At 34.9% G+C, this 19069-nt stretch overlaps 2 protein-coding genes across 2 annotated transcripts; one reads left to right on the plus strand and one right to left on the minus strand.

Annotated features, from left to right (window-relative positions):
• Positions 1–483: 483 nt before the first annotated feature.
• Positions 484–12905, minus strand: LOC111635663. Its single transcript, XM_023380689.1, has 4 exons — positions 12755–12905; positions 932–1236; positions 773–841; positions 484–708 (listed from the first exon to the last, which is right to left on the minus strand). The coding sequence occupies exons 1-4, from the start codon at positions 12903–12905 to the stop codon at positions 532–534; spliced, it is 702 nt and encodes a 233-aa protein (XP_023236457.1). The 3' UTR covers positions 484–531.
• A 3187-nt stretch (positions 12906–16092) lies between these two features.
• Positions 16093–17476, plus strand: LOC111635670. The gene has a single exon (XM_023380700.1). It carries the CDS (start codon positions 16522–16524, stop codon positions 17314–17316), a length of 795 nt encoding a protein of 264 aa, XP_023236468.1. The 5' UTR covers positions 16093–16521; the 3' UTR covers positions 17317–17476.
• Positions 17477–19069: the final 1593 nt, after the last annotated feature.

Below are 19069 nucleotides of genomic sequence, written 5' to 3' on the forward strand. Positions count from 1 at the left end.
TGTTTTATTTGTTGGAACAGATTGTTTGTCAATACTGTATTTCTGTACTTATAAATAAATAGCTGTCCAAAAAGTTCGCCAGAAAATTTACCTGTATGAGAACTTTCAATTATTTGTTTCATTCTTCATCGTATAATTTACAAAAGTTACAGCAGAGCATCTCTTATTTCGTAGAACTCCGGTTATTTGAATGAGAGAAGAGAAAATAGAATACAATCCACTTACCATCTGAAAACAGTTAAAGCATAATAAATAGAACAACACCAAAAATATACTCTTTTTATTTATGATAATTCTCAAGGTATGTCTCTTTCTTAAAAAACACCACTTAAAACAATGAACTTTCAATTAAAGCAATATATGAATTATGTTATATTATAAAAAAAATATTACATAATGTTACATTTACATTACATTGTAAAAATTGATAACAAAATAAAAACTTTTAGACACGTTTATCGAAATTTTAACTGGAAGTATATTTCTTTTTGTTAATTTTTAACAATTAACATAATAAATATCCGCATTTTATCATTGAAGATTTATATCTGCCGTAATATATGAATACTGTGTTCTGCTAATAAAACTGAAGAAAACACTATAATAAGACGTATTTATCCTGATCAAGAAATTTCTTTTGACGTAGAAAAATCCCCACATCGATATCCCGAAAGGTCTTCCTCCGAATCTCTTCATGAAACAAATGATCTGAAATTATTTAATTATTAATAAAATTACATTACATATTCAATAAAAGTAATAAATAACGTACTTTAAATCTGTATGTCGGTGGGAAAATAACAGAGTTATATTTCCCGATGTTGATAAAACTGTCGTATATCTGAAGTATATTTATAAAAAAATAAATATTAAGTTCATTATTTAAACAATTATATTTTATAACTTTTATATTAATTAGAACAATACTCACGATTGATGTAAAAATTGATAATGCCCACGACACTATTAAAGCTCCAATGAAAAATGTCACTGCAAATATTGCGATTGCCACACGAAAAATAATGTCAAAACGTACGAAGAGAGCGATATATACATATAAACAAGTTTGGTAGAGGAAAAAACCGTAAATAAGAGGGAAAAGCGCCTTCCATTTGTCGTTGGCTTCTTCAAATATCTGCCAAATTTCCCAAAGATTTCTGGTTAGTTTATCAATGAACGATTTGCTTGCGATAATTGCAAGTTTCAACTGAACAGACATATTTATCAACCTTCTTCCTATAAGTAAGAGAAAAATTAGAAAATAAAAAAAATTGACACAGTATGTGAGAAGCCATATAAACGAGCCAAAATTTGATGCTAATAGCACAAAGGAAAGACATTTTATAATTGTGATGTGTTGTTTTCAGAGCAAAATAATCAATGTACGAACTCATTGTAAAGCAACATAAGAGAATCGAAACGTAGTAACAGAAATAATAAATAATGCGACCCTCATATCTCTCGATAAATTCTTCTTCTTCCTTAAAATCTTTCATTAAATGATGAATATCAATTTTTTTTCTTCGCAAAATACTGAACTGTACAGCTGTGTACAAGGAAGCATTCCATGCAACGAATGAAATGTACAATTTATTATTTTGAAATATCGAATATATTTGAATGCAAACGTTATCAGAGGCAATCGTTACTGTAAGCATTAATACCATCGTCCATAAAAATAGCTCGAGTAAATTCGTATAAATTGTAAAAAAATTTTGATTTCTTCTTGATTTTTTTTTTCTGACAATCACAAGTTTCCAACAAATTCAAACCGAATACTTCGGAAACAGAAATGACAGGTCGAAGTTTTGTGGCAATGCATTTGCTGTGTGGTGAATGCATTTTGAACGAAACAAGTTTAAAGATTATTTCGTTGTACAGTCACCAAGGTTGACGTTAGTTATAATGTAACAGAATACAGATTTGGCAATATACACTGAGAATAATACGAAAGTTAGAATAACGCTTTAAGTCGTTTTGTCTCCAGTAGAATATTCTACGAAGTGAATACGTAAATCATAAGATGGTTAGTGATTGGTTGATAGACGCAATTGTGGAAAATCAATAGTGTGACGTTAACCATTGTTTAATCCAATCACGTTACGGACTGTAGAAACTGAATTGTTGCTTGGAAACAATTTGCCATCAATACATTTGAATTTATATTTCATTCGCGATACGTAATTTTTGTATACGTAATTGAATAATGAAGCTTAAAATCACAGAATGTTGCTAGGACTTAAAGTAAAAACCACAGGACAAACCTTAAGCAACACATTACAATAAACACAAGACTGAATATAACAATATACAATTTTCACGAAGTTGATTAAAAAAGAATTGTTTTCGTACGATTTGTGTACGATTTCGTACGAAAGATTCTTCATGCTAAATTTGCTGCCGTAACATTGAATCATTTGTTTAACGTTAAAACAAATATACGTACAAACGCATTGTGACTTTTATATATTATAGATGAATAAGTAATTATGTATAATTGAATGTAAAGAACAGTTTTGAAATTTAAGAGTTTTCTTATCGTTAAATTTACCTGCTTGGAAGAAAATTTAAATTGAATAATTAGTTTTGTCTTTAATATATATTTATTTATTAATATTTAAAATTTGAAAATTCTCAAACGATTTCTTAAAAATTAACCACAAATTACATATATTAGATTCGAATGATTACATTCGTGCTTGAAATAATTTAAGTCAATGAAACATTTGTATTTTACAAGGAATTTCTGTTCCGAGATTTATGTCAATGAAATCGATGCTTTAGATATTTTCAATAACACGCGTACAATTAAGTTACTCTAATAAATATTTTGTTGTATAAACATAATACACAGTTACGTTCTGCATCAAATAATATTCTCGTATAAATCAATTGTTAAAATTTTTTGTAATCTTCTACACTACGGTACAAAGTATTAAAACTTAATTTCATTTTATATTTAAATATTACTTATATTACGAATTAATCGGTTATATTTTTAAGGATTTTCTAATAATTTTAAATGTATTTTCTGTTTACATAATCTACATACAGTATCTGTATTCGGTTTATGGCGTCTGAAGTCGCCTCCTGATCCGTGGGAACCCTTTTCATCTCTCTCTCTATCTATACACCATTCCTCTTTAATCCCTTTTTTACTACACGCAAAGTTTACTGTGTCGTACCGAGTTTGTCTGGGTCTTCTTTTTTTTCCTTTTATGTAGAATGTATTCCATCGATATTTCCATTTATATGTCTCGTCACTCCTTTTTTTTACATGTCCAAACCAAATAAGTTGTTTCCTTTTTATTTCTTCCATAACCGTTTTCTTCAATCTCATTAGTTATCGTTTCTTTTTTTGAGATTTTGCACGATCTTCAACCATTGTTAATTTTTATTTTCTATACCCCAGTGTTTCTCCATGCATAAGAGAATGCTTTTAACAATAGCATTATATATATATATATATTTTTTTTCTTCATCTAGTTTTCCATTTAATCTTACCATGTGCTAATCTTGTATTAATTTCTAATGTATCTCTTCCATTTTGATGAATTTGTATTGTGACGTTAATATTTCTCAATCTTTTTCTCTTCCTCCATTTTTGTGTCTGTTTTAGCCTCACTTATGCAAAAATATATTGTTTCACTCGTGTTTATGTATAAACCTCCTCTAAAATATTTTTGTTTTATTTTCATTGTCACGTACTTTAGATTATTTTTATTATATGCCGTTATCATCTGATCATCTGCAAATTGCAATGTAAATATTAGTTTATTGTTAATATCTATTTTCATATCATAACATTTCCTTTTCCATATTTTCAATACTTCTTTTACTTAGATTTTAAATAAAGTTGGTAAGATACAACATCTCTGTCTTAGTGCTTTTCATACCATAAATTAGTCTGATATTTTTTCCCAATATCTGTTTTCGTTATAGATTTTCTATATAAATCTTTAACTGCTTTAATAAGCGTGTTATTATTATTCATCTCTTGTAATGCCTTTAATAATTTAGATGTTGCGATATTATCATATGCTTTCGTTAAGTCTATAAACAATATCACGAACATACTATAAAGTAAAACAACGTATTATATTCGGGTGTGAAAATAAAAGAACAATACTTTCCTATGTTGATAAAATTATCATACACCTGAAAAATCATTATAAATAATCAGTTTTTAATTCATTTGCTGGACGATTATATTTTACTCGTTGTGTATTAAAAAAACGGTTTTTACAATTCAAATAAAAATTGATAAATCAGCTGAAAATATCTTTAGTGTTATGTGTACGTATGTGTATTAGTATCGTCTCGACACTTTGTATTGTTATTATTAGAGTACAACAACTATCAGACGATTATCGAGAGAAACGTAATTGAATACCATGAAATAATTACGAAGAAATATATATCGAATTGATTGTCTAATAAATTGCATCCCTGCTTTATATAGAAGCCAATTTATCGATCTTTTAGATTAATTCTCTGTTGTGATTATTGTGATTATGAAACTTAAAACTTATATAAATTCAATTTCATAAATATCGTAAAACTTTCCGATCAATGGATATTGGTTTTCGATTGTGATATGCAAAATAAAATAAAATTTATGAAAACGTAAATATACAATACTAGCTGTTACCCGCGACTTCGTCAGCGGAGGTTTTGCAAGCAAACCCCATTTACATCCAATATTTCAATAACCATAGTAATTGTTATATAACACCTACCGCTGAAGAGAATTGCCGAAAATCAAACGAACTATTTTCAATTTGATCAATTTTCTGAAACGTTTACAATCGTTCTATAATCGAACCAATACGCAANTTTGTTCTAATATCCAAGTAAATTAAAACACGATAACTTAAAATAATATTATAGCAGTAAGACAAAGTATAATAGGGAAATAGCTCAATATAATAATTATTTAAATTATATTTTTTACTTATTTATTAAATACCTACCTCTCTCTCTCTCTCTCTCTCTGTAAAAGTTAAGAAGGCCGAACCAGAAGCCTTACAAGAGAAGTGAGAAGAGGTTAAGAGAGGGGGAAGGTGAAGATGGGGTCAGGGTGATAGGAAAGTGTGAAGAAGAGATTTGTGAGCGTCCAGCACCCTGCTCCGTTTATTGAAACCCAAATAAATGTAATACAAAATATAGGTACATGCCTGAAAAAAACGATGAAACTGCTCCAATTTGTACAGTACAACAGACCGCCGACAAAACAAAGACCACGGCACAGAATTCGCGACTTAGCGAATACGAATGTACTGTACATGACAACTTAGAGCGAACAAAACATAACATAACATGAACCTCAGCTTGGAGAGAACCCTGAAGACCTAGTATTAATTATACTGGTCCAGGGGAACAAAAGAGGGACAAGTGGCCTGTACCTCTAGGCTAGCGCGTATAAAAGAAAGTTAACCGAACAACCTCGCCAGGCTATCCAGGCTGGTTGCAATGCTGAGGCAGGTTGCGATAAGCACAAACACAGAGGTAGTATATTTGCGGGCTAGTCTGTTGTCACTAGAGAAGGAGGCCCATCTTGGCTTGCGGTGGTCCCTAAGGTAAAGTTGGGAAAAGTGTTCCTTGTTTTGAGAATGAATGTCTTGAAGGCAGTTGTTGTAATGTTGTTAGTAAGGAAGTACTGACTTCGACAGGGCCAGTGGAACCCCTGAGAATACATTACATGCTTCAGCTGTAAAGAATATTTTGATTTTAAAGTATCTTGAAGTATTTAAAATGATAGTGTATTTTTATATAGTGTTAGGATTAAATAAATTTATGATAAAAATAACGTCATGAGAGTGCAATTATTCGTCTTCACAAAATTACCTGTTAACTTTATAGTGTTACCATCAGAATACAATAACAATCAGACGTTTATCGGTACAAACCTAATTCAATTTTACGAAATAATTACGATGATGTAATTATCGAATTGATTGTTTAAGAATTTGCAATTGTACTCGAAATAGAAGCATATTAATCGCACTTTTAGAGTAATTCTCTATTGTAATAATAGTGTTTATATAGCTTACAACTTAGGGCTCTACAAATTCAATTACATAGATGTAAGTAAAACGTTCGTATCTGTGGCTAATAGATTTTCCATTTAGATAATGCTGTGAGGGACGAACAGACCCTCAATAAAGTGTTATTTTAAATTTCAATTATTTTGGAATTCAATCGTTTAACTTCGATCGTTTTATCGAGTTAGGCTGAAATCCATAAAAATTATTTCGCACGGATTTGGTTCCTTGTTGAGGAGGATTCATCTAGTCATTAATGCATCACCCAGGTTTGGTAAAATTCCAGTATTGGACGCTAGCTCCTTAACAGCAACCTCCTGACCTCATGGGAAAAACCCAGAAGGAAATAACAAGGGAGAGCAATAACAAATTCAAGAGTCGTCTTTTAAAGTTCGTCCTCAAAAGTCGACCTCCAAAGTTTGCCTTCTCAAGAGTTAATACCGTGACAAAGACGTGAATCTTTAAAGATATCTTACACACACATCGCCACCTCCGTGCTACCACACCTTAGTGCTCCTGTTACCGGACACTCTAAAGTTCCAGAACAATTTTATCGAACTTTCGACCATTCCATCGAAGGTTTATCTAGTCATCTTATAACAGGTCTTCGACTCAGTTAAAATGTATTTACCAACACGCGATTCGTTTGTAAACTCTCTCAAACGGGCTAGTAATAATTAAGGGGAACGTTAGTTATGCTTGATATCGAGTATATCTGTATTTTGTTTTGTTATAATTAAAATATTTATTGTTAGTTAATTAATATGGAATCCGAGTGAATCACTTCCTCCTATCTCTCCTCACCTCTTCCGAATCCAACCGCTCACCCGCTACCACTCGCGTGATGTAAAGTCGCGATTTCCGTATACTGAGAGATACGGTGGTGTCCCATCCTGACGTCGTGTGAACGAGACACCGACCCTACGGTCACATTGGTGTCAGAGCAGGATCAGAATTTGTTAACGACCCTAGATAATTCGAAATAATATGGTGACAAGAGGTGAAGCTCGGGTGCAAGGAGAGATAGCGGGAGGTGCATGGGCAGAGCCCGCAGGAAAAGCCGCGTTAGGCGGATTAAGAGGAATGATTTCATTATTTCATGTCTTCCTTTGGGGGGGAGGCTTTAAGGTCACCGATTTTTTTGAGTCTTTAGACGAAATCCCAAAATTAACTAGTTGGAGTAGGGCACAATGTGTAGGAATCGCAAAATTAAAATTAACGGGGATAGCCCGAGAATTTGCATGGAAGGATGCAAAGATGAAGGAGGTGGTGACATGTGATGAATTTAAGAAACTCATGATTAAGAGATTTTATAGGGAGCAAATTTCTTTACGTTTACAAAAGTTTCATACCTGTGTCCAAGCGAGAGATGAGGACGTACAGCACATAATCGGTTATCCGAAATATCAGTTATCCGAACAACCTCAGTTCCCAATTAATTCGGATAATCGACGCTCTACTTTAATTTCAAATACATTTTTTGTTTATAAAAACAATTATTTAGTAGAATGTCTACTGTATAAATTTGTGAACAAGATAATTCTCCAAAAGCACGTAACTATAATTTAACAAGGGTTATTCTCTGTAACGTCGATATACTGCAGAATTGTTAGGACAAGCTTAGATACAAACTTTGGAGTTTTGCCACTTCGTAATGTAAAGGATCGGGTAATAACTTACTTCAGGACAAAACAAGCATCAACAATTTTACGTATGTAGGGCCGAGATGATAACAGAAATGGATCCTAACTTATCCCCCGACAAATCAGGAAAACTCTGTTTTATAATTATTTCATTATTTACAAGAGACTGAATATACACGTATGTTACTTGTGTAGACTAAGTAATTAAATTGAAAAGTACAGTAGTGATTTTCAGAAAAGTTTAGTTGTTCTAAGAAATTCAAATTAATTCGATATTATCGAACGAAATATCGTTAACAGTGAGTCATTTTGTCATTTTATTAGTTACAATTAATACGAAAACGCTAATCATACAGCTACAAAGCTTTATACTGATATATGCACATGTAATAATGCGCGAAACGCCCTCTATGCTTTGGCACCACGTGACAGAAGTGACATCGCGTTCGCGACGACTACTGACACCACTGTGTCTTTTAGGATAGACACAGAAACCTGGATGACCCTAATTTCGTTTTTTTGCTCAAGTAATCGCCTGAATTCGATGGAAGCGACAACAGAGACAGCAAGGATTAAGGAAGTGCACCAAACGCAAATTCTAACAATAACAATTATCTGTTTAATTACCGTAAGCTATTTACCAATGGTACAAGAAAGGTTAATATTTCGTATTTTAAGCTTTGTTAGCGCTATTAACTATCCTCGTTCGTTCTAGTCTGGAGAGAAAAAAAATTTACATATTGGTTATACAGTATAGATACCAGGTAATACGTTGTGGATAAGCAGATTGATGGAGTTGAATTAGATGAAATTGTCCAGCTTTACATGAAAAAATGATGTTGTCGATTTTACAAGATTTTTCCTTAAAGTTTAAAATGCCAGTAAGTTTTGTTTATTTCCGTTCATTTGCTATTTTACTGCTGTACATGTTTTGACTTTAGATAAAACTAGTTTTAACTTTTAACATTAGTTAAAACTAATTTTAGCTACATAAATATGTTTGGGGGAAATAAAGTTATGTATAGTGATTTGGCGAAAGATGCCTAACATTTTGCTTATGAAGAAAATTACAGCGCTAGTTTGAGTTTAGGAGCCCTCTAATGAAAATATGATATTCTGGAGTATGTCTTTCAAATAAAAGTTTGGAGTTTATTTTAAAAAATTCTATACTGTGTTTGCAATGACGACTTTTTCACTGTCTGGCATTTTAAGCATCTCACCCCAAGTATCTGGGTGAGATGCCAAATGCCATTAGGGTAAGATAACAAATATAATTGCTTAAAATTAATTTTTGAATTTCTTAACCAAATTTAATTTATTGCATATGTAGTACAAAGTACTTCATAGTAAGTATAACAGCACAGTATAAGTATTGTTAAGTTTCCGCCCGTTCTAACGTGTTCTATAGCTAGCTGAAAGCTTTTTTCAGTCCAAAAACTTTTTTGAGAAGTCCTTATATAATTTCTATGCATATCCTGCAATAAAACGAGAAAACAAAAGTTTATTAAAAATAGGCATATTGGAAATCAATTAACAAAAAATAGGCACGTTACCCCAAGAAAAATGTGGCATATTTTCCATTTGTTGGGGTAAGATGCCTAGTAGAGTCACGTGCTCCAGCATGTCCGATCGGGATCGGCGGTAGCTGACAATGGAAACTTTAGAACCTTAACTACATCACACATTAATTGTTTTTAGCAATTTTTAATAAATTCCATTTTAACTTTTAGTTTAAAATTATTCTAGAAACATTTCACAACAAAAACTTCGTTCTTATCTAGCTTTTATTCTTCTCGGATGTAGAAAATGAAGTAACGGTAGCCAACTACAGCTTTCCGCACTCAATATTGGCCCAACGATTCATCATACAAATACATGACAATATGTGACGTCACCGTTTGAAAATATCAAAAATTAGGCATCTTCCCCCGCTTACCATCTTACCCCGAATCACTCTATGCGTTGCAGTCAAACCAGTTTTTAGTTAGGATGCGTTTTAACTAGTTAAAACTAGTTTATACTGGATGTCTTTGTTAAAACCCGTTTTGTCTAGTTAAAACTAGAATTTACTGCTAGTCAAAAATGAATTTGAGTTAAAACTAGTTTTAACTAGACAAAACGGGTTTTAACAAAGACATTCAGTATAAACTAGTTTTAACTAGACAAAACGGGTTTTAACAAAGACATTCAGTATAAACTAGTTTCAACTAGTTAAAACGCGTTCTAACTAAAAACGGGTTTTGAATGTAACATATATATATATAAATGGACGTGTGTGTCCCTATATTTCACTTTTCCGCAAAAACTACACATCGCACATGAATGCTGTTTGTATGTGGTGGTAGCCCCAAGTCTCCATTTGTGCACTATGGGGGTTGCGTCTCGATAGCTATAAGGATGCGGGAGATATGGGGGTTGAAAATGATTGACTTCAAAAATGTGTAACAAAGTGTCAACAGTGGAAGTGTTAACAATAGAAATGTTAAGTAACAAAGGAAGTGTTAACTTCTTCTCCAGCCAACAGTGACGTGCCACGAGTGCAGAGAAGGTAGACAAACATATGTCGATTCGAATTACAGAGGCTGGCAAGATGGCCAAGCAGCCAAGGTTGCAGCCTACGGCTCTGGGGACCCAGAATCGAATCCAGACGAGTCAAATAAACCCCAGGACTTTTTCGGGGGTGGTCCGTTCGTATATGTCAAGCCCCGTCCCTTACCACCCCGCTGCCAATTGTGGGCCTGGACGAACCCATAATGGGTTTCTTAGTGCCCACAGAGCGGAAAGAGTTAAAAAACGATTCGAATTACAGATAAGGCCATGTGAAAAGTAAGTTGATTTTCCATTACTACAAAAACGATGAACGTAACATCCTTTTTCGTAAACAATGTGTAAAAAAATAATGCGTTTTCTCATAATGATTAATTCGATAAATCCCGGATCACACATTTTTACTGTTATACTGTATGCATATACGAGTACAAGCTGTGTAGCTGTAGGAGTAGCGTTTTCGTATTAATTGAAACCAATAACATGACAAAATAACTCACTATTAGCATTGAACGATGATTCCTAATTATACACTATAATATCATCTCATAGGTAATTAATATACAGTCAAACTTCGGTTTTCAAACACAATTCTGTTTATAAAAGTAGTTCTAAAACCTAAACAATTTTTAACAAAAAACAATACAAAATGGATTAACAAATATCGTTGCATACCACATGAAACACGTGAAGTAAAGTAAACTGGTGTATACCAAAGGTAAGAAAATGTTCCATTGTTCGTTATTCATTGTTAAAAATCCTCAAAGTTCCACGTGTTTTTGCATTATATCTTTTAATGTGTCTAGCAGGAAATGGTTTCTAATAGTAATATCAGTTATCTCTTCTGACATTTTAACTATCTCTTCTCCACAACAAAGTAACCTGCCACACACAGTAAGAGAAGAGAAACAATCTAACCAGTGGAATAAACATGATACGCAGAAAAAACGAAAAATACAAGAAATGCTTCTGTGTCAGTTCCATTTCCTCTCTTGATTTCCGCAAAAACGAAATTTCGGGCACAACGATAAATATAATAAATATTATAAATAATGAAGATATGAAATTCATCGTATACGCTTCTATACGATTGATTATTTTCGATTCTCCTTGGTAAGTGCTGAACAGGGCAGGGCCGTGAAGCGAGAAGCGAGAGGACAATTAAAAGAAAAAAAGGCGCAGAACGACAGAAGACGAGTCCAGACGGGTCTTTTTCTCCTTTTTTTTTAAGACGAAGAGTTTCCGAAACGGTTCGAGTTTAATGTTTAGTATTATATGTCACCATTTGTAGTGTCTAGTGACGTAATTAAACGGTAGTATTGCATAAGACTAAGTAGTAAGAGTGAAGTTAATTAGGTTTAAGTAGGACAAGACGTAAAGAGAATTCCTACATTTTTTTATCTTTCTATTAAAGTAAATGATCTGTGATGCTGAATTAATTAAGCTGAATCGACCTTTTATCTAATTTCAATTGAATATTTTAATTTCAATCTTCTTATTATACTCTATGTGTTTTCATATCCTTTATAGAAATTCTTTTTACCAGAAACAACTTTTAATCGACAGTTGTAATGCGCAGATTAATTTTCTTATAATCATTTATTTAATCTTCAGCATATATATATTTTATGAATTGTTTAATAATAAAAACTTTTAAATTTCCTCAAATATTTGGCAATATTTATAGGCGCAATAATTAATTAATTAATCTGCTTTGTAAGTTCTGTTTACAATTCCATACCAATAAGAATTGTGTAATAATAATAACATTGAAAAAGAAAACTGATTTATATTTTAATATTAAATTTGGTGCTTCATTCTGTGAAGTAAGAAATTTTAATGGCACCACTTTGAAAATTATTAGCCTATACAGGGTTGTTGGAATTAACCTAACGGTTCTCAGACACGGATGAAAGTTTACTTAGTTGAATCGAACGAAACTCGATACGTGTGAAGTCCTCATTATATCATACAGATTAAACTTTCTACTAATTTTTCTCCCTCGTACAGTTGCTTCTAAATTATTTGTCCTCGGGATCCGCGTTTGTCCTCGGGACCGTTTATCGCTCCGACTATCCCTCGTGAGTTTCCGGTCAACTGCTCTATTGTCTCCTCGGTAATTGCCGCTTTGACCGCATTATCAAGTGTGTCCGGTTCTGGGGACATTACCCTTCGTTTGATTTTGTCATTCAGCCCGTTCAGGAATTGGACGAGTAATATTTCGTCACGTTCTTTCGCTTGACATCTTTTTATTACTGCGATCTCCCGAGCATCGTCTCCTATTTGCTATATTATTGTTTCCGACACTAAGCTCTATAGTCTGCATTTGTCTGTACATCATCATCGCGTCTTTGCGTGCAGGCGTAAAATTTTTGAAGGCGAGGAGAGTATGGCTCTTTCTTGAATCGCGAGATCCTCTGCCGCTTAAAGTCTTCATAGGTGTCCAGTTCTCGCATGCGCGCGTCTTTCCATGCATAACCCCGTGCTATTCCTGTTAGTTTCAGCTTCGCGACTCCCAACCTTTCATTTTTGCTATTTCTTCTAGGGAATCGAAAATGTCTCTAATTCGGAGTCTCAATGCATTTCCCGAAAATGTGGCAGTTAGGGAAATCATTCCGGATATCCTTTGGAGTGAACCTCCTCCCCGATTCTCTCCTCCTTGAGCCTCCATTCTTTACTATTGTGTTTTTTTCTTTTTCTTTGTTTTTCTTTTAACAACAAAATCTAATTTTCGGGACATCACTGTGACCGGAGGAACAGTATTTCTTCGATACCACGTCAGGATGACACCACTGTATCCTTAGGTGGATACAGAGACCACAAGTTCGCGCGAGCGGCTACGTATCAGTTTTGGACCCGGAATGGAGTGAACGGAGAGAGGAACGGAAGAATTGCACTCAGAGATATTTATAACATAAATAACCGTTTATTTAAAATACATCTATGTTAGTTTATACATCAGAATTAATTTAAGTTTACAAAAGTTAGTATTGTGCTAAATGTAAGCTAAGTGAATCGCGTTAGGCATTGAGTTACACTCGCTTTCATTATTGAGTTTTAATCGCGTTCGCTATCAGTTTACAAGGAGTAGAGATAGAGCGTACAATAATGCGCTGGCAGGATAAATACCTTATATTATACTGTTGATCGAGTAACAGTAATAAAGTCCCAAATCCTTTTACTTTCCAAAATAGTTCTCTTCGAAGTTAAGTAGGTGAATTGTTAATATCTTAGAGTTCAGTAGGGGAGAAGGAAGTCTTGATTGACGAACAAGCACATTCTCTCGAAGACAATCTCGGCGGGAGGTAGACGTGCGGCACACATACAATCATAACTTTCTCGATCTTACTCATCGTGCCTACCTTTTTATATGAAGTGTTCCTTCGGGCCTTTCCCCGATTTCGTCGGAGATGACAATCTCCATGGACCAATGAAGTGACGGATGACACAATCGTGACACAGAGATCTACTCATATCGACAAGGAACCCAACTCCTCGTGAGAATCGAGTTTTGAACTGATTTTGTCGGTTAAGTTTAAGTTAAAGTAGCCCTTTTTCTTTTCTTTTTTTTTTTATAAACTTGTTCCGTCTTTATAGAATTGTACTTAAGTGTTAAAATTGCACGAGGTAAACATTTATAAATAAAACTTTTGAAAAATAACATACCAAACGAATTAAAATTATTAAATAAAAATTATCTTTAATCATTTCAATTCGCTCCTGAATTGTTATTGATGAGACTTTAATATAAAAAAATTGATATTTTAAATTATAATTTATTTATCTGTAAACAAACGAACTTTTAATAAAAACACAAATAATTTTATTTATTCATTTATTTAACTTTTACAATTCTAAATGTATTTATATGACGTAATATTTCCACTCCCATTTAACAAATAACTCAGATATTACAACTTATGCGTTAAAGTATAATTATTATTAATAACTTCTTCAATAATTGCACAATGTAGCATAAATCAACGAACTATTCTTTATAATCTCTTTTTTCATATATCTTTGATCTGCAAATATAAGAATTATAAAAAAAGTGGGTGAACAGATACACGTATGACACAGCTACAACAAAGCAGTATTTTAAAATTTCGAAGGGAGTGTCGCATGGAAGATTATTTAGGTGCAACCAATACAGCCAACACGAAAGCAGAAACCCAAACAACATTTGTGCAACTTGAATGCCCGTAATACACATAGGTATTGTTGAAGAAATCTGAATCCCCGTGCATTTTGTAGTAAAATAGGTATACGTCAATGAATGTACGAAATTACTGGTGTAAAAAGCTATCAATAAATAGCTCGGCTCTTTGTAACAAGCATACCACGTCATAATCAGCATGGTAAGATGATGATGGCAGTGAAGAAATATCAATTTTCTTTTATGAAGTATTAACAAAATTGTATCTCCCAATCCCCAAACCTTCGAAAACACAAACAGTGTTCCCCAAAACAGAATCGGCGGTGTATTTTCAGCAATACTCTTGTTACAAATTATTTCGTGAAATGTAAAGTGATTGTATTGTTCGAACAAAATTGGAATTAATCTTATGGAGCTGCATATATTGTAAAGGGCCAAAATTCCATTCCATATGGTGAATGCACGGTTGAAATTATATGGTGGTCGATCTTTCATGTAATGCTGAAGGATCATGATGGCCAGTACATAGAAGATGGATATGTAAATGGAATAATGCCAGAAAGTGCGAAAGAAATTTCTTAGCACCTCAGGAGTGAAAACTGTTTCGAAAAACAGAGGTTCGACTGGAATCGTTGTGTTGTAATTTTTCATTCTTGAATAACGTCGAAAGGCTAAAAATAAGTCAAACAATTTAATATTAATTATTGTGCATGAAATTATATTAATAAATCAATACGTGAATTATAAAAATTATATAGGATTTATTTGAAAATGTTAAGTAGTACAATATTTAAATGATGTATATATGTAGGTGACCAAAAATAGATTTTGAAAGTGTTAGAATGTCAACGAGGTGACATACAAAAGAAAAGAAAAACAAAAGAAGAAAGATGTCCCAATGAGAATTCACATATCAGGATTTCTGCGTGAACTTGTGCTACGTGAGCTGGAAAAATATATTCTCAAAGATTTCTTTGATGACATTATAATCTACTAGCGATATGTCGATGATGTATTTATAATTCGAAAAAACAACTAACGAATTGAAGTATATTTACATGAAATCGACAATAATAGTCATGGTTTAAAACTAAAACTAGAACAAATAAGCTATACTTATCTCTATTTTTTTGGACATTGATATGAGGATTAAACAAGAAAATATACACATGGGTGAGTGTGAAAAACCCACGCATGCGCCTCTGTACATGCCATCTTGGTCCAGCGACCCATATAAATATAAATTATCAGCATTTAAAGCACTCAGCAAAAGAGCATTTTTACATTGTTCCAACGACCAAGACCGTCTAAAAAAGATTAATCGAATTAAAAAGGTTGCAACAACATTGAGTTACAAAACTGCCACAATTGAAGTGCTGATCAAAGGTTACAGATAAAATAAAAGCAAAAAAAAGTACTAACTCAGAAGGAATGGACAAATTCACATACAATAGGCATTTAAGAGGTGTGGTGTATGAAAGGTGTCGAAAATGTTGCGGCGACAAATCACGGACTGGTGAGATGGCGCCACTCCTCTACGAGTTTCCCGGGAATCCCGGATAGAAAAACGGGAACTGGGTTTTTCCCAGAGAGAGAATTCTGGGTATTGTTGCTTCTTCTTCTTGTCGGGTGATCGCTGCCATGAGCATGTGTAGCTCTCTTTCAAGTGTACTCGAGGATTGTTGTAAATAAAAGTTGTTTTAGTTTAAAACGTGGTCGTGGACTTAACTAATTCACGTTTACAGCCTTCTGATAAAGACAGTCTTTGTGGAGATGTAAATGGATGGAAAAAGACGGCCAGATTTCGTCTAACCGATGGCGGCCATCCATTACCTCCAGTGGTGACCCGAACGTGATTCGACGTGAATTCGAACACCAAAGAAAGAACAAGACCTTTACTAGTACTGCATTGTGTTCCCTCAGTGGATAATACGGAATAAATTCCGCGACTACGATAGACGACGCTCTTTGGATAGGTGAACCGCTCGCCACTCCTAACCGGCGAAATTGTCCCCACATTTGTGTGTCTGCAACCTCTTGCCAGAATAAGTCATCTAACACGGGTAAGTGGAGTTTCTGTTCCATATTTTTTTGCTGTTCTGCTGAGTAGGTATCCCCTGGTTGCCTTAAAATGCCAAACGAAATCGATCTTAAGCCAGAAATCAGTCGGGTAGCTCTTAAACTTCCCCAATTTTGGGATAAAGAAGCCGATTTATGGTTTATTAATATTGAGGCCCAGTTTAAACTCGCCGATATATCGCAAGATACTACTAAGTATTACGCAGTGGTTTCAGCTCTCAACTCGGAAGTGTTAGCGTACGTGAGCGATATCGTTAAAAACCCTCCTAGGGAAAATTTATATCAAACACTAAAAGATCGACTCATAGCAGAATTTTCCGATTCCGAACAAAAACGAGTGAAAGATTTGCTGTCTAATGCCGTGTTAGGAGATGATAAACCATCTCATCTTTTACGCAAAATGCGACAACTAGCTAGTAATAAAGTCGGGGAGGAATTTTTAAGAACGCTATGGATTCAGCGTTTACCCAAAGAAACTCAGGCAATTCTTTCTGTTTCCGATGGGGATTTAGACAAATTAGCCCAAATGGCCGATAAAATTCTCGAGTTCACACCTTTGCAAATAGCCGAAACTAATTTAGCAAATAACGAAAATAATACACACGCGGCCATAATGAAGCTCCAAACGCAGGTCGCTGAATTAACAGAGCAAGTTAATCGCCTGGCAAGGCCCAGCGACAGACAATCACGCGATTATAGACACCCGCGGAATCGATCTCGGAATCGTCGGCGTTCGCAGAAACCTGTTCGATTCCAGGCAAAAGACCTATGCTGGTATCACGCGAAGTTTGGTGCTCAAGCAAATAAATGTAAGGCCCCTTGTAAATTCCGAGTTCAGGGAAACTAGCTCGGAAATCACACGTGGCGCAATGTGATTTCCAAATTAACAACACAAGCCGCCTATTCGTTTACGATCCAACCTCACGTTGTCACTACCTAATCGACAGTGGTAGCGACATTTGCGTTCTACCATATAACGCCGCCATGGCATTAAGAGCACCCGCCTCATTGACGCTTTATTCGGCAAACAATTCTCCGATAAAGACTTACGGCACAAAAACCATAACCCTGTCCCTAAACTTAAGGCGCCAATTTACGTGGCCTTTTGTAATTGCAAACGTCAGCAAACCAATAATAGGCGCCGATTTCATAAGACACTTCGGTCTCCTGATCGACTTAAAAAACGCCCGCATTACAGACCCATTAACGTCCTTGACAACGACGGGGTCTGCTCCCAACGGCGTGCAAACTAACATTACTTTAATTGTTTCTAATTCGGAATTCAGTGACATTTTAAACAAATATAAAGATATCCTTCGGCCATATCCATCTAGCACCAAACCCAAACATAACACGGTCCACCGTATTATTACCAAAGGACATAATGTTTTTTCTCGCCCCCGCCGTCTCAATCCCAAACAGCTGGAAATCGCAAAAAAGGAATTCCAGTTAATGTTAGAACTAGGCATTTGTCGGCCGAGTAATTCCAATTGGTCCAACCCACTGCACTTAGTACCCAAACCGAACGGGGACTGTCGTCCCACCGGGGATTACCGGGCCCTTAATAGAATAACGGTGCCGGACAGGTACCCACTGCCTCATCTACAAGATTTTGCTCAGAATTTATATGGGAAGACTATATTTTCCAAAATAGACCTAACGCGAGCATATCATCAGATCCCGGTCCACCCCGAAGACGTACCCAAGACTGCAATTACAACACCCTTCGGCCTTTATGAATTTTTATACATGCCGTTTGGATTGTCCAATGCGGCACAAACTTTCCAGAGGTTTATGCACGAAGTCTTACATGGATTAGATTTTGTTTTTGTCTACATAGACGATATCCTGTTGGCAAGTAAGACAAAGGAGGAACATTACGTGCATCTGGAAAAAGTACTCGGACGTTTATCAGAATATGGTATCCGAATAAACCCAGATAAATGCATACTCGGTACAAATGAATTACCTTTCCTAGGTTATTTAGTCAACGCCAGCGGAATCAAACCTCTCCCCCAGAAAGTAGAAGCCGTCATAAAGATCGAGCGACCCAAAACAGTAAAGCAGCTCCGTAGGTTTTTAGGCATGTTGAACTACTACCGCCGTAATATTCCACACGCTGCGCATGCTCAAGCTCTGCTTTGTGAATATTTGAAAGGTGCAAAACAATCCGACAATGCGGAAATTTCATGGACAGACGAAGCAAAAAAGGCATTCGAGGAATCCAAAACTCGATTAGCAAACGCAGCTCTACTAGCTCATCCAGCTCCGGACGCACACTTAGCGTTGCAGGTTGACGCATCAGAGTTCGCCCTAGGCGCCGCGCTGCATCAGGTCACTAAAGCCGGCACAGAGCCGGTAGGTTTTTTTTCGCGCAAACTTACAGATACGGAGAAGAAATATTCGGCATACGATCGCGAACTGTTAGCCGCTTACTCGGCAATTAAGCATTTTCGTTTTATGGTGGAAGCTAGACCTTTTACGTTATATACAGATCACAAGCCATTGACCTTCGCTTTTCTCCAGAAAAGTGAAAAATGCTCCCCCAGACAATTACGTCAATTAGACTATATAGGCCAGTTCACCACTGACATTCGATA

The sequence above is a fragment of the Centruroides sculpturatus genome, unplaced genomic scaffold, assembly GCF_000671375.1.
Source record: "Centruroides sculpturatus isolate CEXI.00-Female unplaced genomic scaffold, Cexi_2.0 scaffold896, whole genome shotgun sequence".
In the NCBI taxonomy this organism is placed as follows: domain Eukaryota; kingdom Metazoa; phylum Arthropoda; class Arachnida; order Scorpiones; family Buthidae; genus Centruroides; species Centruroides sculpturatus.

What these genes read in the sequence shown, in the direction of transcription:
- LOC111635670 (XM_023380700.1), top strand. Translation starts at nt 16,522, where the DNA reads ATGCCAAACGAAATCGATCTTAAGCCAGAAATCAGTCGGGTAGCTCTT.
- LOC111635663 (XM_023380689.1), bottom strand. Translation starts at nt 12,905, where the DNA reads ATGGAGGCTCAAGGAGGAGAGAATCGGGGAGGAGGTTCACTCCAAAGG. An exon ending in AGAAATAGCAAAAATGAAAG is followed by an intron (nt 1,237 to 12,754) that starts GTTGGGAGTCGC and finishes TCTTACTTATAG; the next exon opens with GAAGAAGGTTGATAAATATG. An exon ending in CACCGACATACAGATTTAAA is followed by an intron (nt 709 to 772) that starts GTACGTTATTTA and finishes AAATAATTTCAG; the next exon opens with ATCATTTGTTTCATGAAGAG.